This window comes from Trachypithecus francoisi, unplaced genomic scaffold (genome assembly GCF_009764315.1).
Source record: "Trachypithecus francoisi isolate TF-2019V2 unplaced genomic scaffold, Tfra_2.0 Lachesis_group10, whole genome shotgun sequence".
NCBI classification, from domain to species: Eukaryota; Metazoa; Chordata; class Mammalia; order Primates; family Cercopithecidae; genus Trachypithecus; species Trachypithecus francoisi.
Window position 1 is genome coordinate 51983899 of NW_022681455.1, and position 24560 is coordinate 52008458.

The following is a 24560-nucleotide window of genomic DNA, read 5'->3' on the forward strand; positions in this document are numbered from 1 at the left end:
AGTGCTGCCTGATCCTTCCTCTGGAAGATTTGTCTCTGAGGGGCACCCGGCTGTATGAGGTGTCAGTCGACCCCTACTGGGAGGTAGCCCAGTTAGACTACTCAGGGTCAGGAACCCACCAGAGGAGGCAGATTGTCTGTTCTCAGATCTCAAACTCCATGCTAGGAGAACCACTACTCTCTTCATAGCTGTCAGACAGGGACGTTTAAGTCTACAGAAGTTTCTGCTGCCTTTTGTTCTGTTATGCCCTGCCCCCAGAGGTGGAGTCTACAGAGACAGGTAGGCCTAGTTGAGCTGCGGTGGGCTCCACCCAGTTCGAACTTCCCGGCCACTTTGTTTACCTACTCAAGCCTCAGCAATGGCGGATGCCCCTCCCCCAGCCTCGCTGCCTCCTTGCAGTTCAATCTCAGACTGCTGTGCTAGCAATGAGCAAGGCTTCATGGTCGTGGGACCCTCCAAGCCAGGCACAGGATATAATCTCCTGGTGTGCTGTTTGCTAAGACCATTGGAAAAGCGCAGTATTAGGGTGGGAGTGTCCCGATTTTCCAGGTACCATCTGTCACGGCTTCCCTTGGCTAGGAAAGAGAATTCCTCGACCCCTTGGCACTTCCTGGGTGAAGCGATGCCCTGCCCTGCTTCGGCTCACACTCCATTGGCTGCACCCACTGTCCAACAAGTCCCAGTGAGATGAATCTGGTACCTCAGTTGGAAATGCAGAAATCACCCATCTTCTGTGTTGCTCACGCTGGGAGCTGTAGACTGGTGCTGTTCCTATTTGGCCATCTTGGAGCCCAACCCCCTTTTGCCAAATTTTTAAGGTAATGTTCATGGGTTCTAAGGATTAAGACATAGACATACGTGAGTGTCATTTTTTAGCTTATGGTTGAATAAACAGTGCTGTGAAAATTGGCTATTCATTTAAAAAAATAGATAACTGACATAAACTATATCAGAATAAATTCGAGATTGATTAAAATAAGGGTCTGATAACTTTTTTCTGTAAAAAATCAGGGAGATAGTAAAGATTTTGGGGTTTGCAGACCATGTGGTCTCTATCATAATGACTGAACTTTACCATTATAGTGCAAAGCAGCCATAGATAATACCTAAACAAATGGGTGTGGCTGTGCCTCAATACAATTTTGTATATAAAAGCAAGGAATGGACCAGATTTGGTCCATGGCTCATAGTTTGCTGACCCTAGTTAAAGACAGACACAAATGTGAAAAAAAAAAAAAAGAAAAACAAAAAGTAATCAAAGAACCAAAAAACAAATAGGTAAATTTTTATATAGTCTTTGTACAGAAAAGAGTTGATAAACATAAAATCAAAGGCAGAAACTATAAGACAAAATAATTGTAGATTTGCCATCACAAAGATTGGAAAACTTCATAGAAGTACTAAAAGGTAAATAACAAGGTGTAAAAGAAACCAGTTCTTTGTACTTCTATCAAGGATTTTACAAAGGGAGCTATAAGCCAGAAAGCCCCAACTGAAATCTCAAAATAAGCTGAAAAAGTTAAAACTGAGGAGACTGTTTCAGAAAGAGGTATATTCTGCCTTTCTGCCACATGTAAATACCAGCTATGTGTACACAAAATAGAAGCAAGCCTATGTGTGTCTTAAGTCCATGAAGAAAATGGAATGAGTTTTAGTTACATCCTCTTCCAGGCCCCAGTTTCATCATCTCCAAAATGAAAGTAACAATCCCAGTCTTTCATGCTTCACAGGGTGATTGTGAGAGTTAAATGAAAGGAAAGAATGGGAAGCAGCTTTGAAAATTATAAAGTGCCAGGATCTAGGTAAAATCCAATTTTGACAAATACTGACTATAACGCCCAATTCAATGATACTCTTTTTCCATGACCAGGCTGAAAGCAATACTATTAATAGTATTGCTTTGATGATGCATATGGAAGAATTCTCTTTGAAGGAAAAATCACAAGCTTCTGCCTATGTAGCTTTCCATTTACTTAACAAAGTTGAGTTTCTTGTGGTACTCAAAAATGTAAAAAATGAAGATCTAGACCACATTAACCATTTAGTAACCTAAAAGAAGGTTACTACTGAAGCGTGAGGGTGGCCAAGGGGGAGAGCTGAAAAACAGGACAGAAGGTTTAAGCAGGAACCTAAATCAAACAGTGCCTAATAGCCACGCTAGAAATTTCGGGCTATACCTTAGAAACAATGGAAAGTCACTGAAGAGTTTTGAGCAGCAGCACAATATAAACAGATAAGTGTTTTTAAAAGATCACCTTGGCTCCAGGGCAAAGAATGAATTGGAAAGAACAAAAGTGACAACTAGAAGATAAGTTTAAAAGCTTAATCTAGGCAGTTGAAGGTACCATAAACTAAGGTGACAGTAATGGAGGTAGAGAGAAGGATATGGGCTCACAAATTATTCAAGAATTAAAATCAACAAGACTTAGTGATGGACATGATAAGAGGAATGATAAAGGAGGTATCAAGAATGACAACCAGGTTTCTAGCTGAGAGATTAATGGAAAACAGTAAACACCATCCCATCCTTAGGCTAACAATGGGGCAACTTCACCAAATCAAAAGTGTAAACAAATAATAACAATGATAATAACTGACATTTATTGAGTACTTGCTCAACATCTGCCATTGTGATAAGTACATTACATGTTTTATTTCATTTAAACCACATAACAAATATCATGAGAAATATCTTAAAATAATGTCTGCTTTACAGACGTGGGAACTGAAACCCTGAGTTTTTTTTTCAAGGTCCACTAGCTAGTTCATGGTAGAGATGGGATTTGGACCAAGCAGTCCACTTCAAGAGCCCAGGCTCCTCACACTTACCCAGAGGAAGATGAGTGAGTGAGGACTCTATGACAGAGCAAAATCAAGCTCATCTAGAGAAGATGCAGAACGCGAGCAAAGATCCTCACATCCTAGCAGGAAAATGGAAACTATAGAAATTTTGAAAGAAAGAGATGAACCTTGGAGCTAGATACTTTCCCTTGAGAAGCTTTGTGTTAAGATGAGAGACTTGAAATCCTCCTTTGTCTAAAATATGATACAGAGTCAATTATGAGGTTTGCTTTGGTGACTGTGATGGTTAATTTTGTGCAACAACTTGACTGTGCTATGGGGTACCCAGACCTTTGGCTAAATGTAAATTGTTCTGTGTGTGTGTGTGTGTGTGTGTCTGTGTCTGTGTGTGTGTGTGTGTGTGTATTTCTAGATGTGATTAACATTTTAATCAGTAGACTAAGTAAAGAAGATTGCCTTCCTTAATGTAGATGAGCTTTATCCAATCAGCTGAAGGCCTGAATAGAACAAAAAGGCTGAGTATAAAGTAACTTGAACTGAGACATTGGTCTTATCTGGTCTTCAAACTTAGACTGAAGCATAGGCTCTTCTTGAATCTCCAGCTTGCTGGTTTTCAGACTAGAACTTACACCATTGGTCTTCCTGGTTCTTACGCCTTTGGACTTGGACTCGGACTCTATCTACTTCTCTCTCTCTCTTTTTCTCTCTCTCCCTCTTTCTCTCTCCCTTCCTCTCTCTCTTTGTCTCTCTCTCTCTCTCTCTCTCTCTCTCTCTCATGCCTTATGACTCAAATGGGGCAAAAAAAATCCTGAGGCTTTTGCTCAAGTTTTTCATTCACTTATTCAAGCAAAAAAGTATTTTTTAAAGCATATTATGAGTCCAGGCACTGTCCTAGGCAATGCAGATTTGAAAAAAAAAAAAAGGAAAATCCTTGCCCTCACGATGTATATATTCTTCTGGAAGAGGCAATAAAATACATTCAAAAAAATGTGAAAAGTAAACCATACATAAAAATTAAATAATGTTGAAAGCTAAGGAGGAAAAAACAAAAGGAGTGATGTGAAATGGTGATGGAGAAATGTTGAAATTTGCTCAGAGGTCAAACAGCCATTGGGAAAGAGGCATTCCCTTCCGTCTGGAGCCACAAGACTGCCATTTCTGCCTCCATGAGGGTGGAGTTTGACTGAAAATGAAACCAACTCAGGGGAAAGCAGAACCAAGAGTCACAGAGAAACAAAATCTTAATGACTTCATTGGAGCACTTAGACTCAGCTGTGCCTCAAGTTTTTTCTTTTCAGTTATATAAGGCAATAGATGCTCTTATTTTTTGTTTGAATTGTGTTTTCTGTCACTTGAAACCAAAAAAAGACCTGACTAATGCCAACACTTTCATGTACATATAGAAACTTGAAGTACCTTACAATGTGTTTCTAAGTGGGGTTCCTGCTGTACTTGGATTATTGAATAGCTAGAACTCATTTCTAATTAGCAGCATACATTTACATGCAAACACCTAAAATTAAAAGACCTTAAAAACAGCATGTTCACTTAAATGTGTTTAAACAAGTTCCCTAAAGTGTGGTTTATACTATTAATTTAAGGAACCCTTTCTTAAAGATTGTTCCAAGGTTACTCTTGTCCAGATCGGATGAGATTTTAGCAGATACATTTCTGCCACTGTAAATAGAATGGTTATACAGTGTTATTTTAGACTTTTTTGAAGTATTATTAGACAGAACAGAAAAAATACCTTATTTTTTGTTGGTGGTGTTGGTTATATTTTAAAGGACACAGAGCCAGGGGTCAATCTTCATCTGCTCAAAAGGGAGGACCACTCATCAGCAACTGGCTGTCCTACAATGCTAGGGTTCCAAGTACACTAGGGCCATGTTCACTGGTGTTAACTCAACTGTGTCATTATGATCTGCCACAACATACCAGCTGACCAGAACCCCAACACTGTATTAAAGCTCACTTAAATTTAAGATTAGAAAAAGCAATAAATACATTTTTAATTTTCCTCATCCTCCTTTCTCCATTTCTCCTCCCCTCTATTTAATCTTCCTTCCTTCCCAGTCCTAAATAAAAACCAGCAAAACAAAGCCAACTAACAACCACAAAATGACAGTGGCTCTCCCCTTCTACCCCACATCCCTCTAGGGCACCCTTTTTACATACATAGCAGGTTGTTGGGTGGGACTTCTGCTCCTCTAGAACCTACCAGGAGGACACATGCATGGGACCAGGAGATGATAAGCACCCCACATTATAGGGAAGCCACAGACAGGGAGAAAACATCTCCTTGGGGCTTATTAAAAGAAAGCTAATCTAACTCTGCCAATTTTGCCGTTCTTGGAGCAGAGTCTACTCCATCGTTTATGAATGACCAAAAACAAGGAGATTCAAAGGAATCCTGAGATGGGGGATGAGCCATCAGCCTGGGTGAGTTAACCTTGGCCTTTCCTCCCTATAGAGCCGTTCCTTCCTATAAAGCGAGGTGTGAAACTACTTCTCTCTTATTAAGCAAAGAAAGAGGGCTGCATAAGTATCAATCATAGAGTGACCTGTAAGAAGGGGAGACTGGCTTCTTTTCCCAGGTTGAATGTCTGCATATGCAGCCTATTTGCTCAGCTGCTCATGCCTATCTAAGCAAGGGAGACGATCAGAGAGAGAAAGAGCAGAGCAGAGAAAGGGGTGATAAGTGGAACATCTTTCATGTGGATTTGTAAGTTTCCTCTGGATAGCTGAATTGTAGGGAAGATAGCTTGGCTTGAACAAACTTTCTAGTGCTCCACCAAGACCAACCCCCAAGGTGGACGCTAAGGGGATTGCAAACCCAGGTGGGGCTTCCACACTGGGAAACTGTGCAGTGGAAAAGCCTCCTACAAGACTCCAGTGATTTCATGCAGGCATCTTAGGAGGGAGACTCAACAGTCAGCAATTATTATTCAGAGAGGGAGCAACATCCAACAGAGGATATAGGTGCACAGTTAAGTACCAAGCTTGTTAAACTTCTTACCTCACCTCTTCCACCTGCCCCAATCCTGAGAATAAGAAGGATTAGAGGAAGAGTGAGGGAGCAGACCCTACCATCCCAAGGGCCTAAAGTTGAAGCTTTGGGGGTGAGGAAGGGAATATTAAATAAACAGGAGACTGAACTTTTAAACTAGATTAATCAGGACTCGCATTTTCAATATCTGAAATCAACTGGAAAGCTATTGGTACCCAAGAAGTTGTTAAAGGACAAGAAAAAGGAACCCCATCAGAATACAGACAAAGACAATGACTAAAGAAAAATAAAATATATTCTGAGTCAGACTTCTGTCTGGAAGGTTTACATCGACCAAACGTCCCTAAAAATGAGTCTCTTGCATTTGCTCAACCCTGTGGCAAATTTACACACCACATCATCTCAAGTTTCCCATGAAATCACAGGTAATATTTTGTGGTGATAAATGCAAGGGGAAAGCAGAGAACCTCTTCAATATTGAGGAAATCCACAGTTCGTGGGAAGAAAGAAGAAAATCCATAGCATATACTAGAAAATGAGATTTCCTAAGACCTTGGGATAAAGCTTTTAAAATTGCAAGCAACACTGAGATTTAAAATTTGAGGTTCAATCACAGCAAAACTTTTCAATTATATATATATATATATATATATATAAACTTCTTCTATTTGATGGGAACCTTACTAGTAACTTAATGAGGATTTTTGTTTGCCTGATCTCACACGCTTGTTTTATTCAGCCTAAATGCAGCCTAAATAACCAACATTAACTTTACATATTGAGTTTATACAACAGTATTTTACTATATTTGAATATTTCTGTCTATGAGTTTCAGTCATCTTGAGATTTCAGGCTGAACCAGAAGTCAAAGCCTAAGGCTTTAGCTCAGAGAACACCTATGGTTTTGTCTTCCCCGCATCTCTCCTTTCTGGGTCTGGTTGCCATCCTCCCTTTTGGTGAACAGCTTCTCAAAATATACATGCACAGAAACACCCAAACATACACATGCATGCACAGTAACACACACACACACACACACACACACACACATCCCACACCACTCTGGCCTCCCTGGTCAAGGCAGAGCTGCATCTCTTCACGTGGCCTTGCATGCCTGGACTTGACGGTTGGTAAAGAAGTGAAAAGGTGACTTGAGCTTGGACAGTTACAGTGCACTTTCCCCCTGGGCATCATGTATAGTCCTTAGTCTGCTAGGTAACTCTAGCAAGACTTTAGGAGGCCTTCCCTGGTTATTTTTTTTGAAAAGAATACAGAGTTCCTCTCTTTGGTAGTAGAAAATCAAAGTCCACATGAACTCAGGAAGTCCCAATAACCATAGAGAAGAAGGCAATAAGGACTAGGAGAGAGTGAAGTCAATACATGCAGAGACAGCCAGGGTAAGAGACTGAGGAGTGAGTCCTGAGGACATTCGGACCCCTGAAGGCAGTCACGTCTAAGGCCATTGTCTTTCTCTCCATCCTGCATTTTGATTACAAGAATTCATAAATCCTTGGTTCTAAGTCTGTTTCCAGTGGGCTTCTGTCCCCTAAAACCAAGCAATTTCAAAGTAATAAAGCTACATATAAAAATGCCATGTCATAGCTCTGGTTTGTATCTAGCTCAAGGGAACAAGAGACAGAAGAAAAGGGAGGAGTCTTGGTCTAGAAGAAATAAGTAAATGGGGCAAGAGGAGACAACATTAGAGACTATTAATCAGGTGACAAAAGAGCGGAGATTTAAAAATATCTTGGATATTTGAAACTGTTGGATAAGAGAAACTATTATGACATGAAAACAGGCTCTAGAAAGTTTCACGCTACATCAAAGAACAGACTTTATAGAAAATGTCCCAGAGCTAAATCAGTCTTGGGGAAACAGGAATCATGCAGAGAGGGCCTGGACACCTCAAAAGGATCCATACACCACAGTTAAAAGAATGACCTAGTAGAGTTTTTTAATCACAATTTTAATAGTGGAACTCTTTCTTCTAACCAACTGTTACTCTGAACACAAATATATAACAGATAAAAGCAATAAATCAATACTTGAGCAATTTAAACCTTTATTACTTGATCTCCAATATTCATTGTTTAGGGAACCCCTAAATCCCCTCCAGGAAACATTTGGATTTTGTGGAGCACAAGGTGAAAACCACTGACCGGAAACACACTCCCACACATGTGCCTGTTCCATGCACTTTATACCATGCTTCAAGACAGCCTGATACTCTAGCAACTATGAAAAAACTGTACATCACACAGTACTCGTAGAAACCATGGAATTTACATGCAGATACTTGGTACTTTTAGAAGGAAAACAAACCACATCTAAGCTTGCTTATTTAGACCACTGCTTTTCTTATTTATTCCTACCAAATTCGTATGTTCTTTGCAATTGCACTTGTGCTTTCTTCAATCATGCCCCACATACTGCTTTTTCTCAGGAATTTCCATTTATATTTAATGCCTATATCTTGTAATTTCTTGAAAAGGACAAAGACAGAAGTCCAGCCAAGGCCATGAGACTGTTTTTCTCCTAAGGAACTGTCAGCCAAATTTCTCAGGGAGGAACTGGAAATGAAGTGAGAGACATTGATAAATTTCCCTGCTGAACAATCAATAAAAGCTCCACCATCCCTCTCAGATTCCCACTGTGGAAGCAAGAGCCATAATTACACTGTCAAAAATTTAAGTTGCCCAGGCTGACAGCAACCCATTTGAAAAGTGACAAGTGATTGGCACTCAGTTTGGAGTGGAGAACCTGGATTGGCAGACAGAGTGATGAAGGCAAAAGGCAAGAGTGAAATTTCCTTATTGACTATAGCTACCCAAACCTCAGACCGCCACTCAGGAGGAATCCTGAGACCCTTTAGTCATATTAACGCATCAAAGTGAGCAGCTGATAGAAGTTACTAAACAATCTGAACTCCACCAGCAACTCAGAACCTGTCCTCATCTACTCCCAAACAAACAGAAACAGAAAAGATGGTGCTGTGTGTGGGTGTGTATGTGCAGGTGTGTGTGTATCTGTGAGTGTATAAGGGTGTGGGACTTTTCCTACCTTCAAAGAAATACATGAAATATTGCTTTCAACTCTATCTTGCCTTGTGACAGCTGAACACCAACACCTGTTTGCTTAGCGATTTTAATCTAAAATAAAAATCAGCTGGAGCAGAAGGGTTTCAAAGGGCAATAATAAAGAATGAGATGGAAGGAGAAGGTGGGAAAGTGATCGGACTGACATGCAGACCATTTGTGTGATTCTACATGACCTGAGCTGGCGTTAAATTAGAATCCATTCAGCATTGCTGCTGAATATTAGGAACCAAATGTCTACCAAGGGCCTCATTTGCTGGGCAGTGCCCTGCTTTGGACTATACTGGGACCCATGCAAATAGTTTCTAAGAAAGCCTTTATTGTAACCACGCCCGGGAATGGTGGTTATCCATGGCTGGGAAGCAGCTGCACCAAGAGAGACTAAAATCTAAAGGTATTGACTGGAAGGTGGGAAGAGAACAGAAGATGCCTGGGAAGGTGGGTACCGCATAATATCCCAGGTTAAAATGCTTCTGTTACTTTGATGAAAAGAGATAGACAAGAAAATTAATATGGAGAAAAATCTCTAGGTAGATTTTGAAACAGAAGCCCCCACCACCGCCATGCCCCACATTTTCTCATACCTAAAATAAAATACAGGATAATCAGTGATGAGTACTCAGTGCTTTTGGAAAGGGGAAAGGATTTTATCAGAATAACAATAACTAACACTGTGTTTTGTGTGCCCAACACTCTGGAGTACTTCATGAGCAGTAAGTTTATGAAGTGGGAACTGTGTTTTTTGGATTTTTTAGAGATCTGTTGAAGGTCATAGCTGATCTGTGGCAGAACAGGGCCCACTTCTGATTCCAATTCGATTAACCACTAGAATCAGTGTTTCTCCAAGTGTAGTCAATGGGCCACCTGAGTCACGTCACATGTACATTTCCAGGCCCAGAAATCTAGATTTACAAAAACCTCCCCAAAAGGGTCTTCTGTGCACCAAAGTCGGTGAATCTCCTCATTATGTTATCCTGGGAAGCCGAGTGAATGCTGGGTCTTTAGGGACTTCCTGGGCACAAAGCAGTGAATCAAGTTGCTCACTATTTTGCATACTCGACGGTGAAAGAAAATTAACTTTTTCCTAAAGCCCCCGTGTCACCAGGTCCTCCTCTGGCCCTGGCAAAAGGCCAGTGAAATTATGTAATTTTAGCCATGATATACCACCATGCTGGAGGGGATATCTGTCTGAGACCTCAGGTGGTGAGGGAGAAAGTGACAGGAGAGAATAGATGAGCTGCACATGGGGCTGCAATTCTCTGACAAGACACATCAGGAAAGGAATCCCTGTCACCCAAATGGCTGAGCTCTTTTCTACATACTATTTCTTTCAAATGCATGAGATGCTGCAGCATCACATCAGAGGGGAAATGGCTTGATCTCTGCCCGTGTTCAATGGGCAAACTCTGTGATTCAGGTGATCCTAGTCAATTATCTATCCTAAACGCTTTGGGGAATGTTTAACCAGTTTAGAAAATGGCCTAATCTGGGAATATGGGAAAAGGGGGAGGGAGAGAGAGCAGGGAGAAGGAGAATAAAGGAGTGGGAGGGAGGAAAGTGGGGAGAGAGAGAGAGAGAGGAGGGAGAAAGAGAATAAAGAAGAAAGAGGGAGGAGAGGAAGGGAGGAGGGGGGAGAGAGAGAGAGGAGGGAGAAGAAGAAAGGACAGGGAGGGAGGAGAAAGAGGAAGGAGGAGATGGAAATGAGGAAAGCAGAGGGAGAGGAGGTCTCATTCTCAATATCCAGTAACATCAGATGGCTGGAGTAGCAACATTTTTTCTGAACTTACAGAATTTTCGAAACATATTAGAGGCATCTACTTTGCTTCAATTGCCCCATATTGACTGTAAGCAATGAGACTAGGGATTTTCTTGACATTTGCTTAATCACAAAGGCTTACATGCACAAGGTACATTTAAAATACAGGCACAAAAGGTATATTTATGAGTTCTTTCACTGATTCTTCACACTAGAGCATGAGAATTAGATGAGCTTGGAATGAAAGAAGCAGAATAAAAGAATTAGGAGAGTTTTCATTTTTCCTCATTTGAATTCCTATTTTCAGTAAGAGTTGTGCTATCTGCATCATACGGGACAGTGGCTCTCAACTCTGAGGATTCCTCCTAAGCCTGGGGTCCTCTGGACGATCTATGGGCTGGCTGAACCATAAATATACACTAACTTATTCCCCAGATGTGTTTTTTTACTGGTAAAAAGCAGCACATTGCGTTGGTGGCTTAAGAGGCCATTGAGCTAGAGCAAACATTTGAAAACCATGGCTGACGTGGGAATAGATCCCGGGCTACAAAATCAGTGTAGTTGTTTGCTGATGAAGATAGGAGGAAGAAAGGTCTCCTTGGACGTTGATCACAGAATCAATATAGTAAGCATTTTGAATTTCTGTCCAATGAGTTATGGGGTATTTTTAACCTCACAAAATTTGATCCCCAGTGTCTAGCACACTGGGTAGCCCACAGTCAACACTTAATAAATGCTTGAGGAAAAGATCTTGCTTCCTCTTACAGTAAGCCAAAAGAGGCATAAGCATGCTTTTTGATAAACAATGATTGGGGCCTGTGGTCGGTATGAGACAGAGTCTGGACAGAGAAAAATGGCAGATTCCTCAGCACAGCTCCATGCCCTCATCTAGAGCAATTATCCTATGACAAGTAGATTATTTTGTGATGCCAATATAGAAATATCAATGTAAATGACATTATGTTTTCTGGAGATTGAGTCACCTTCTGGAGCCCACATTTTTGATCTGCCTTTGGCTCATGCTATGCAACCAAAAGCATATAAATACCCACTGAAATATGCTTACTCACTATTTTATACTGTTGATACTAAGGATTATCCTGGCACACTTGGTAATTTCCTGACTCTCAAGGGGAAAAAAAAAATGTCCATTTTGCAAAGTGGAATGAGATGATCAGAAAGCAAATAAAGTTGGAGCAGAAACACACTGTAGCCTAATCTCTTTTGTCCTAGGAATCCTTAAACACCCCACCTATCTGTAAGTGGATTCTAAGTAGAAGTGTAATTAAACACTGCTCATGGGGTAGGCGGTTGGGGGAAACAGGAAGAGGTTCAATAACCAAATGAGGTTGTCTGTATTTGATTTGGGATACCAGGCTTCTGCATGTTAAGAGACATCTGTACATGCTACGTAATTGTATCGGTCAGTTTTCACTAGGCTACGCTGCAATTACAAATGCAAATCTCAGTGACTTAAGACAAAGGCTTATTTCTCACTCACATACATGAAAGCAGTAGGTCATCTGCAGCACTGCCTCATGTCATCTTCATTCAGGTTCTAAACAGAAGGAACTGCCCCTAGCTGGGACAGGCTATTCTCAAGTGGTGGGAAGAAAATGCAATGGCTAAAGCATAACAGGTCTTAAAACCTTCATTTGGCCATGCAGTCCCCCATTTCTGCTCACCTTCCACTGACCAAAGCAAGTACAAGGCTAAGTCTGCTCTTGCAAAGGGTCCGGGAAGTATGGTCCACCCACAAGGAGGCACTGAAAGTCACCTAACAGTGGGTGGAAGTATACACAATCCTCTTACAGAAAGGGGAGCAAATAATTGGGAACTGTAGTGTACTCTGCCACAGGAATCATAACAGTTTTACTTGTTCTTTAAGCAAACAGTGCCTTGCTCTAACTAACCTGGTTGGCTGAGCAACCATAGTCAAGGACTTTTAAACAGTTTTATCAGTTTCCACTGCTAGACACAGCTCTACTTCATTTCCTCTGATCAACTGCCTCACTCACCGTGCAGAGAAAGAGTTCCATTCCTCACAGCCAGGAACTTGACTCCATAGGGAAAGAAGAGAGTTGAGTGGGAACTCCCATAGAGTGTGATCTGAGCTCTGCCTTGGAAGGGCTTGTCTTCAGATCCAATCCGGAGCTCTCCACCATCAGAAACAAGAATGGCGTGCGCCCTGAGCTCGATGGGTCCTGGGGCCATGAAAATCAGCTTTCCCCCTAATGGACGAAGGGAAAATTGTCAGTCCCTGGGAGGATAAGGCTTACCGTTTTGTCAGTTTCAATGCCTAATGAAATCCCCTTCATTTAAATACTTCTGCTGGAATGTAGACTTATTTTATCATGCTCTCTCTTGTAGAAGCACAGTAGGGTAGACCAGACATCCAGGAGTGGAAGCACTATGATTTAGCCAGTTTAGGTTAACTATTACTATTCTCTGCTGCTTTGTTACATTTGCATGACAATAATCTAAATGTCCAGCAATTTAGGAATGGTCAAATAATGTATGAGAAGACCACTAACTTTACCATTTAACAATAGATAAAATTAAGTAAAAAAAAAAAAAAAAAAAAAAAAACCCTGGGCCATAAACACATAAACAAGAAATAGGGCTAGAAGAAGATGTGCCAAATTTGTAAGAATTATAGTAAAAGGAAATGTAACTAGGGCTAACATTGTGGCATTCGTAGCATTTTAGTTGACCAGCATCCATTATACTTTATTTTGTTAACATACCCTAATTTCCTTGAGGTATTGCTCTGCCCCATTGACTAGAGCTGAGTGGAACTGTCAAGCAAGACATCTTGTCCTACTATGGCCAAAGTCACATACTCGGGTTTTAAGAGAAGTATGGAGCAAAAGGGAAGAGAGATAGGAAATGTTGAGATCTCAGTTCCAGTGGTGGCATTCTAAGGACCCTGGGAAGAACAGCTGCTTCTGAGACACCCACCTGCCCACCTCCCTACCTGCCCCACCGCCTACCGCTTGCATCAGATGCTTTGATTCCTATGTATTTCTGTCCCTGATTTTTCAGACTGTTTTCCACTGGTTAGTAGTTTACCCAATGCCTTCCCAATAAATTCCATTTTTAAAAGAACAGCTGGGTTCTCTTATTGGCAACCAGATAACCTTAACTAATACATATACCATTTTGCTCTGATGTCCAAATTTTCAGTAACATAAGAATATTAGTTTATAATAGAATTATTTTGTATTATGAGATTAAATAATTTAAAAATTAAAAAGATTTTCATTTTTATAATATCTTTCTTCAAAAGGGTTTAGAATATTTACATTTTACATAGAATTTTCTCAATAATGTCAAAATAATTAAAGCATCCCATATAAATAAACACTTTAACCTCAATAAGCTATTTAGTCCATCTTCCTCCTGCAAGTGGTTTACAAAAACATCAGACTAGACTCTTCCATCCTGTAACAAAGTAGTCAGAGTTGTGTCTTTATATCAGACACACCAGAGGTCCTCTTTTCTAAATCCAACAATAGTTTCCCATCTCACTCAGAATAGAAGTCAAAGTCCTTACACTGGGCTACAAAAGATCCCTCATGATTTGTTACCTAACCTCCAATACCTCTATAATATCATTTTCTAACGCTTACCTGTTCACACATATGCTCCAAACATATTGGCCTGCCTGTTAGGTCTCAAACAGGCCTCAGGGCCTGTGCATAAGCTCTTCCCTCTGGAATGTTCTTCTGACATTCCCGTGAATATCATGAATAAGAATTATCAGAAATATCAGAAATATCTGGAATGTTATCGGAATTATCAGAATGTTCTGGTATTTCCATGGCTCACTCTCCCTTGTTACCATTCAAATGTTAACTTCTCACTGAGGCCTTCCCTCTCTAGTCTATATAAAACAGCACACCCTAGCTCCTTGCCTAAATGTCTTCTTCCTTGTAATACTTGATATCAGGCATATTATATATTTACATTTATTTTCTGCCCTCTCCCCACCAGAATGCATGCTTCCTGAGGGAAATTATCTGTTTTGTTCACTTCTAAATTCTTGGTGTCTAGAAAAGTTGCTGGTAGGTAGTTGGCACTCAATACACAATTAATTGTTGAGTGAATGAATGAATGGACATATCTTTTTGGAGATTCTGATTTAAGTGCCTCTATTTCTTTATGTACAAACACACACACACACACACACACACACACACACACTCCTGTTTTCTCAGAAAGGATGTTGTTCTTATGCTTAATCTGTAAGCCCACATAGTGTCTCAATGAGCAAAGGGGGGCAAAGGATGTAGAGAGAGCAAAGTATCAGAAATGTCTCAAAAGGCAGATTCTACTATAAGAATTGTGGTGAGAGGCAGTGGAGGGCAAAGACTCTTCATCTGCTAATGTAGTCATAAATCCAGAGTGTCAAGTTATTGAGTTGAGTTTTTGTTGCTTTCCAAAAATCATAGCTGGAAATAGTTAAACATGCACTGGAGAAATGAGAGGGAGAAAAGAAAAAGGCAAAAATGACTTTAGTCATTATCATGTAAACCAAAAATAAAATTTTAAGCCCCCCCAAACCAACTGAATTGACCCCTCCTCTTAGGCAAGGGCATTCCAAAATTAAACTGTAAAACTAGTTCAGGCCATGATGGGGAGTGTCGGAGATGCCTCATTATACCCTCTACCTTTTGGAATACAGACATAAGTAACCAGCATTAACATTAAAACAGAGACATTAAGACCGACAAAACAGACTCTGTAGCAATAAGACACCAAATGCATTGGGGAGTTATACATGATATAAACGTCATGCACATGTACCCTAGAACTTAAAGTATAATAAAAAATAAAAATAAATAAAAATAAAATAAAAAAAAAAAGACACCAAATACCAACCTGACTCTAGTATAGCAACACATGATAGATAGCCGGCCCTGAAAGAAACTGAAGCATTTTACCCCAAAATATATTAAATGGCCCTGCAAAGCTGTCTCTTGTGGAGAAAATCTACATTCTGTAGAAAATTCCCTTCCTTTTCTGGATCTTTACCCTGATCCAGGAGAGTGCTAACTAAGAGTCTGTAACCTTTTTAGGTCTGCTAAGAAACATTTACAATCTTTTCTCTCTGAAGCCTGCTACCTGGAGGCTTCATCTGCATAATAAGAACCTTGGGCTCCACAACCACTTATCTTAACCCAGACACTCCCTTCTGTGGATTCCAGGTCTTTAGACAAGTTAATAAGTTAACCCTTTCAACCAATTACCAATCAGAAAATCTTTGAATCTATCTATGACCTGGAAGCCCCTGTACCTACTTGTCTAATCTTTCCAGACCAAACCAATGTACATCTTATATCTATTGATTGATGTCTTATGCCTCCCTAAAACATATAAAACCAAGCTGTAGCCTGACCACCTTGGGCACATGTACTTAGGACCTCTTGAGACTGTGCCCCAGGCCATGGTCATTCAAATTTGGCTCAGAATTAATCTCTTCAAATATTTTACAGAGTTTGACTCTTTTCATTGACAATTGTTTACCTCCATCTTAGTGCAGAGATAGTGATCAATAAATGTTTGACTTAACAGTCAAATATGGAGACTACTTCTTCCCTAACTTCTCTTCAGCTTTCCTCAGCTCTCTTCCTCAAGCCTTCTTTTCTTCAATCTATGCCATCAGTAACAGTCACGGGATGTATACTTGGACCAGAACTCTTCAAGGGCCTTTCTTTCAGCCACAATTTAGAACAACACACCCCGCCTAGGTATCCAGTTTCTCCATCTGGTAAATGGGCATGGTAAGAATTTTACCCTCAGAAGATTAAGGTGAGATTTATTGAAATAATTCTTATAGATTCCTGGTCTGAAGTCTGACATCTATTCAATGCAATGGTCTCTGTGGCTATCATCACACTCACCATCTTCACTTCCTCCATTATTGCTATGAAACCATCCTTGCAAAGATTCTGACAGTGAGAAAAATCTAACCTGGCTTATTCCACCTTGCTCCTAGCCTCACAGGCTGGCTGGCTTCGCTCATTCCTAGGTGTAGGCCAAACTAACTATGGGAGGAATTTAGTTTATAGTCTAACCTTAAACAAGGATGATAATAAACCTTCCCAAAATTAAACTACCTTTGTAAAACTAATGAAAGTCCACAAGGCTAGGATTACAAGACGGGCCAAAATTCTGCTAAGATGTTTAGCATATTTAAATGATTACCAGCCATTGTTCGAGAGGTCACAAGATTTGCAACTTTTCCAATTACTGCAACAGATAACATCACTATTGTAGAAACTAAGATTGGTCTTTCGAGATTTTTTTTTTAGACTTTTGTATTTCTGACCACCAGCTGACTTCACTCAGATTCATGACCCAAGCCTCAACCAGTCCTGTGGCCCCTACCTAAAGACAGACTCAGTACACAAGGACTGTTTTCCATACCCCCATGATTTCATCCCCAACAAATCAATATTCCCCATACCTTAGTCCCCTGCCCAACAAACTATCCTTGAAAACCCCTAACCTCTGAGCCTCCAGGGAGACTGATTTGGGTAATAACTCCATCCCCCAAATGGTGTGGATGGCCTTGCATCAATTAAATGCTTTCTTTACTGCAATGCCATGGTCTTGCCAAATTGATTTTGTCTGTGCAACTGGCAGGAAGAACTCACCAGGTGATTAGATCTACAACCTGCTCAATTTCTATAAGTACCCTACTGCTTGAGCACTGCTAGACCATCTGCATCCAACATCTCTCTGTTACTCGTCCTTTTGAAATATTTTGTCATATATAATATTTCATACTCTAAGGTAAAGCAGCAAGGTCAGTCTACAGGCTCCATGCCAGAGCAGTACCATACTGCTTACCAGACTTCCAAAAGATTCCCCAACAATTTTGACACTTTTCCTTTCATTGTCATTACATAGAAATGCAGTAATAATCATGGATCCCACCGTGAACAAGAGGGAAGAAATGTGACCTGTGCTACAGATCAAATTTTATGTTAACTAAAATTTTTCCCTCACAGCCACATGTCATTAATGTCCTAAATAATTATATTCAACTGGTAGAACATGGATTTGCATGACAGAACTCCCACATTGTAAATAGTCAGGAAATCTAAACTGACCTTGATGAGCAAGTGGTGAAGGCAGGGAACAAAATCAAGGTTCCTGTTCTGAGTCTGCTATTGACCTCTGAATGAGCCTCAGTAAGTCCCATACAATTGCTGGGCCTCAGATTACTCAGGTCCCAAATCTCTCCTACTCAGTGCCTATCAATGGTCTGTGGTTTCATCCGCAAAGTGGAAGGCAGAATCATGGGTTCCTTTCAACTCTAGAACACTTGACGTCTACATCTTTATGAATACAGTCAGATGTGCATGGGACACTAATGGAGGCAGAAGGCTCATGTTTTCCTGACCCTGTCTGTGCTGCAGTAATCACTAAATTTTCTCTTGAGCAAGATATGAGATGCACAGTCAGGAATTAGAATAAAACTACAGGGAAAACAAGGAAGCTAAAATTTATTCAGCACCTACCATGTGCCAAAATCTGTAGATATATTGTCTGAAATGACCTTCAAAACCAGTCTGTGAGATCAAGATCACATTCTTTATTTCACAGAGCAGAATGTGGCTAAGAGGTATTCATACCTTTCCAGCCCAGAACAGACAGAACCAAGCATTAGAACCCAGGACCACCCAACCAAAAGGCTCAGATCCTATCCATTTCCACGAAACTTCCCCAGTAGCTCTCAATTAATTAGGGTTGTTCTCATAGTTACATTTAAGGAAAAACATGTGTGAACCTAAGAAAGTTTGCCTATGGCTTGTTTATAGATTATTTATTTTAATTTTGTTAATGAAGATATACCTCATCTTATTCCAAAAAGGATTTGAAACAGATTACAAGGATTAGTGGGTAAATATATAAACCTGGTCTTTGTCCCTTTTACCATGAAGCAAAATATTAAATACACTGCAACAAATTGGAAGAAATTTTGAAACATCATTTACTGACAGGAACTAATAATGATGCTAATGAAGGGAGAAAAACTCATCCCAAAGAAAATTAATTATTTGTGTTGTCAGGAGTGTTATAAACAGGACTAATTAATTAATATGAACATTGTTAACTTCTGCTAAAAAGCATCCCCACCCCACTTTCTTAGTGGCAAATATAAGAAAATCTAGGTACATTTAGAAGAAATTTGATGAAGAATTCAGCTATTTTTGCCTGAAATAATTAGATAAACAAATGAAACCTTCTTTGTGTGAAAGAAGATAAAGTTTATACTTAATCTATCCCTGTGTCAAGGCACCAAGATTTTCATCTTCACACTTTATTAGTTTAAAATAAATATACAGTGGGCTGCTTTAAAGGATAGTCACTTGAGTATGGGAGGGCTGTGGGAGGACTTTATTCTATACTTTATAGAGCTTGACCCCATTTCTAAATGCTGAAATAAAGAGCAGGGCTGAAATCAGCCTTTGGCTGTAACCCTTAAATTGCTTGTTATGACTTTCATGAAAGCTGACTATGTCCCACAAGTAACCTTGGGTAATTTTACAAAAATCAATCAACCATCATTATTGCTGCTTCCCTCTAAAATAAATAAATGAACACAACTTTTTACATGTAATCACCTCTTTCCATTAAACATCTCTTTTGTTTCTTTTAAAGGGAAGTAAAAGAGACTTTTAGCAGCTAGCTAATGTTTGCAAAGTACATCAAAATCTGCTTTTGGCTAACCCAACAATTAGTCATCCTCTATAACAACCACAAAATAATTTGTTGGTTTTTTTTAAGAAAACAAATACACAATTCTATTTTCCCCCTTACACCAAAAAATTAAAGTATAAATATTTTACCATACAATACTAGTCTTCAAAAGAGTGGCTATACCTACTATCTTCAACTCTTTTTCATGACTGTCCTTTGAACTCTCTCTGGTCAGGCCTTTACCTGATGAACCTGCAAAACTGCTCCTGTCAAGGCCACGGATGGCAACCACATTGGTGAATCTAAGGCTCAGTGCTCAGTCCTCACCCCTCCTGAGTGACCAGCAGCATTTGACACACTTGGGTCACCCCTTTCCTAAAACTCCCTCTCCTCACTTGCCCAGCCTCTTTGTTTTTCTTTCTTTCATTTTCTCATCTCTATTTGAAAAATTCAATGTTTCTATCCTTCTATCAGATTTTCATCATGTGCTATATTCTATACATTGTATTGAATCTCTAAAGAAAACCTCATAAAATGCAAAAGTGCTAGTAACTCATAAAAGAACAGAAGAATAAATTCTTGTATTTAGAACTTTTGTCTTGCCTTCACCTGGTATCTATTTTCATGTCTTCATTTTTAGCAAATCCTAAGAAAGCTCCCTATTGACTCAATGACAGTGAGCACATGGGACTTTTCTAATTAAGTAGGTTAGGTATAAATCCACCTGGTTTTCCTCTTACTTCTTAGGCATCCCCTTCTCAGCCTCTCCTGCCTGATTTCTCTTGATCATCCCAACCACTGCCACTTGGTGGGCCCCAAGCCTCAGCCCTCTCAACTCTTTTCTTCTCAGTCTCGGTAGACCATGCCAGTTGTCCCCTCTTGTCTTAAGGTTTTAAACACCATCACATGCTAATTGTCAATGACTCCCAAATTTATATCTCCAAGCCTGTGCCCTCAGCTCAAGATTCACATACCCAACTGCCTACTCTACATCTCTACTTGGATGTCTCATAGTTTCTCAACTATGAGTATCCATGAACTCCTTTCCTTGTCTTGCCCCACAGATCTTCCCTCAATCCTTCCCATTCTGTGAATGGTAACTTCATCCTTGCAACTGCTAAGTCTGAAAACCATTGAGTTAACTTTCACTGTCTCTCACTCCATAATCAATACTTCAGGAAATTTTATGCATTCCACCTTCAAAACGTCCCCTATGACCCAACCACTTGCCACCTCCACATCTACTTCTGGGGTCGAATTCATTCTCATCTCACCCATGGATTATTGTAACAGCATCTTATCTCAGCTCCCTGTTTCTGCCCCTTATCCTCTACCTCAGGATCAATTCTCAAAACAACACTCAGTGTTGCCATTGCTGCTTTTCATGTAAACCATATCATGTTACCTCTCTGCCAAAAATCTTCAATGGCTCCCATCATACTTAGAGTCAAAGCCTATCAAACCCTACAGGACTGGTTCTCTCTGGCCCGATCTGCCTCTGTTCTCCCCCTTGTTCCAATATTCCTTTTTGCTCCCTTGCCTCACAACCTTTGCTCTCGCTGTGTGCCAATATCCCTAACCACCACCTCCAATGTGTATTCCCTATCCACCTCTCCTGCTGCATTTTTCTCCATGGTACTAAGCAAATTTAACAAAAACTATAATTTGCTTATTTTGTTTATTGACCATTTTCCTTCTAGAAGTAAACATGTGAGAGAAAGATTTTGGCCTGCTTTGTTCACAGCCATAGTCCCTGTGCCTGGAACAGTGCTGGCACATGGGAAATGCATTAAGTGATCACTCAATACTTGTTGAATAACGAGGAGTTGAAATTATCAAAGTAAATGAGGTCTCCCAGGGAGGACATGTAGTGTAAGAACAGAAGAAAGATAAGGTGGGTAAAGGTAGGGAAACAACTGTCAACCATCAACATTTAAAGGCTAGAATAAGAAAAGGAAGTAGCAAGATTTGTGACAGTGGATCAAAGAAAGGTGAATTAGAAGGATCAGAAGGTTGTAGAGACACAGACTCAGGGAAGAGCCTTAAGAACTGTTAATGAGGCAGATGAGTGTGTCAAAACCTTAATGCTATTTTTAGGAAGATCAAGAGAGAAAGAGTGCACAGCCAGCATGTACTAGGTTTGGATGTGAATGTCAGGTGATAAAATAAACCCAGGGAGAGTGATTCTATTTTTAAACAGAGGAAAAATGAGAGGTAAATGGTGGCAAGACCAGGGAGGGATCTGAGAACCCCAATTCATTAGATTAATCTGTATCACCAAGTTAGATAATTCATTTACTTAAAGCTTAAACTATCTAAATTTTTAGATGTAAACTATCTAATTTACTTGCCTGAATTGATTAACCCCCAATTCACCATTTTTTCTTAAAAAAATTTAGCAGTCTATATCTTCTTACCTTTCAATTATTAAATAGTCAAATGGATAGTTGAGGAAGCCTGTGGAATTCCCTTTCCCTGGAGAATTATAGACAATCATCAATTCAAGATGGACAAATCCTGTTCTGCCTGGGTAAGGAGAGCTGGCTGAGTGATCTGGGCAGAGTTTGGGGGATATCCCTGTACCTTACTGCAGTGTGCTGCTCTGGAAGCAGGAGCTGGGAGAAGGTGAGAAAGAGGAGGGAAAAGGGGCATTTAGAGAAGGCATCCACAGCTCAAAGAAACCTGCATTGTGACAGGGATGCACACAGCTTCCTTTGTTGGCAAGATCCGGATTAGACTTGTGCCTGATCCACTGGAGCAGAGCCTGGGAAGCCTTCGAGGTGGGCTTGTCCCCGGCCAGAGAGGCGGAAAATCAATTTGGCTGGCAAACGAGAGCCCCCAAGAGCTTAGTCCACGCTCCATAATCCTATCCACAAGCAGCTCAGGAAATAGATGCCTGAGCCCTCACATATTCATGGGGGATGTGAGGCATAAATCAGGCTTTAAGGAATGGGGGCGAAGGGAATGGACTCTCTGGCTGGCTACTAATTAATCAAGCACAGAATACCTAAACCTAGCAACCTGGGATGGAGCCACACACACAGAGAAGCAGAGGCTGCTGCTGCTGCTGCTGTTTTTCCCGTTTTTCAAAATTTCAATTAAAATAGATATCAGAAGAAATTTTCCCCTTTAGCTGATACTGCTTATGCATCCCCCTGTTCTTCCTTTAATTAAAAAACATGCTTATTGCAATACTTGCCAGAATCACTTTAACGGTATTTTAATTGTAATGGCTCTGCCTGATTAAAAAAAGAAAATATGAACTAGAAAGTGTTTGCAAAAATGTTCACAGGATGCAGGAAAAGAATCAGACACCTCCCCAGAATGGATGCCACATACTAATTCTTTAATTAGCCTGGTACTGCAGTCAAATGAGCAATATAGAGAAATATATATATATGAAATAAAATCACTGACTCAGAGCCGCAAACAATAGCAGTTGAGAGAAACCATTTTCACCAACTCAGATTTCCCTGGCAGGGTAGAGACCTGTGCATCCAACTAAAAATGCTATGCTCAAGATAAGCCCATTCGGCCGGGCGCGGTGGCTCAAGCCTGTAATCCCAGCACTTTGGGAGGCCGAGACGGGCGGATCACGAGGTCAGGAGATCGAGACCATCCTGGCTAATACGGTGAAACCCCGTCTCTACTAAAAATACAAAAAAAAAAAAAAAAAAAAAACTAGCCGGGCGAGGTGGCGGGCGCCTGTAGTCCCAGCTACTCGGGAGGCTGAGGCAGGAGAATGGCGTAAACCCGGGAGGCAGAGCTTGCAGTGAGCTGAGATCTGGCCACTGCACTCCAGTCCGGGCGACAGAGCGAGACTCCGCCTCAAAAAAAAAAAAAAAAAAAGATAAGCCCATTCAATGTGGCCAGCCAAGTTTCCACTGTTCTTTACTAAAGGTCTCATAGCGTTTGGGAAATGAGTAGTTGGTCCGGGCTAATTGGCTTCTAGTCCTGACAATTCTATAGGGTTCCTTGTATTGTTTTAGGCTAGTAGTTCTCAAACTTGAACATGAGTCAGAATCATCTGGATGTCTTAAAACACAGACTAATGGGCCTCATTCCCAGAATAGGTTTACTGTAGAGCACCCAAATTTGTAGTTTGTATAAGTTACCAGGTGATGCCAATGCTGCCGATTGGGGGCCACACTTTGAGAATCATTACTATCCGTAAATTAAGTGGTTGTTCTAGGTGTCCATAGGCTGGTGATGTCTGCTATCATCTAAAACAGGCTGAGAAAATACAAGCCTGGAATTAAAGAATAATTCCCTTAGTCACTCAACCAACATTTACCACTAGTTTCCAGCCCCTCTGCTAGGTACTGAAATAAAAATGTAAAATAGAGTCTCCAGTTCCTGAAGGTCACGGTGAAGTTGAATTGCTCCTGCAGGTAAATGGAAATGTGCTGGTTTTAGTGAATTGTTCCACTTTAGAGAGAACTGTAAGAGAATATAAAGACTCAGCTCTTCACTTTTTCTACAAAATATGAAACTCATTAAGGTAACCTTATAACTGTATTAACTCTGTACTAATTATAAAGTGTAAACATATCTGTGGAAGACAAACTATACAGAAATATTAAAAGGAACTCAAACACTAAGATGTAAGTAAATGGCTTTGTTATTATAGCTACCGTTATCAATTACTACCTAACTAAACTTTGATTTCCTTTCTACCTCCAGAAAACCATTACTTATTTTATCAACAAAGCTGCTGGCATTTAAGTGCTCAAGGCCTTCGGCTATTCCATGGCTTTCTAAAAAGTCACTTAAAATCTCAAGAAGAAAGCCATTTCTAAGGAGAAATAGAAAAGACAAAAAAAATCATCTTTTTCCCAAGGTCTGTACCAAGCATGTAAAAATCCCCCTAGCTACTAAGTTCATTCAGATAATCTTCCCTTTCTCTTTATCAAAGTTCAATTAGCACTGACCCAATCCCATTTTTGACCAGCCTGCAATTTGATACACTTCTCTAAGCAAGCTGTTTTTTCAAAAGATTCCAAATATAATTATTCTCTGAATACTATAAAAATGATTTGGCTATAGCATAATTGTATTCGAAATAAAAGCTAACAATATTTTTCTTATAGTATTTATTAATTTTTAAAAATGAGAATACAATACTTCCTACCTTTACCTGACCCCAGGAATATTGTATAGAAACTATAATAATGAAATGCTC

The 24560-nt window shown here is 40.1% G+C and overlaps 1 protein-coding gene across 1 annotated transcript in view; it reads right to left on the reverse strand.

Annotated features, from left to right (window-relative positions):
- PKHD1 (PKHD1 ciliary IPT domain containing fibrocystin/polyductin) overlaps positions 1 to 24560 on the reverse strand; it is a 477374-nt gene that overhangs the window by 309823 nt on the left and 142991 nt on the right. Inside the window, 1 exon segment of the mRNA XM_033217424.1 lies at positions 12682 to 12894. Within this exon segment, the coding sequence (XP_033073315.1) occupies positions 12682 to 12894 (213 nt within the window).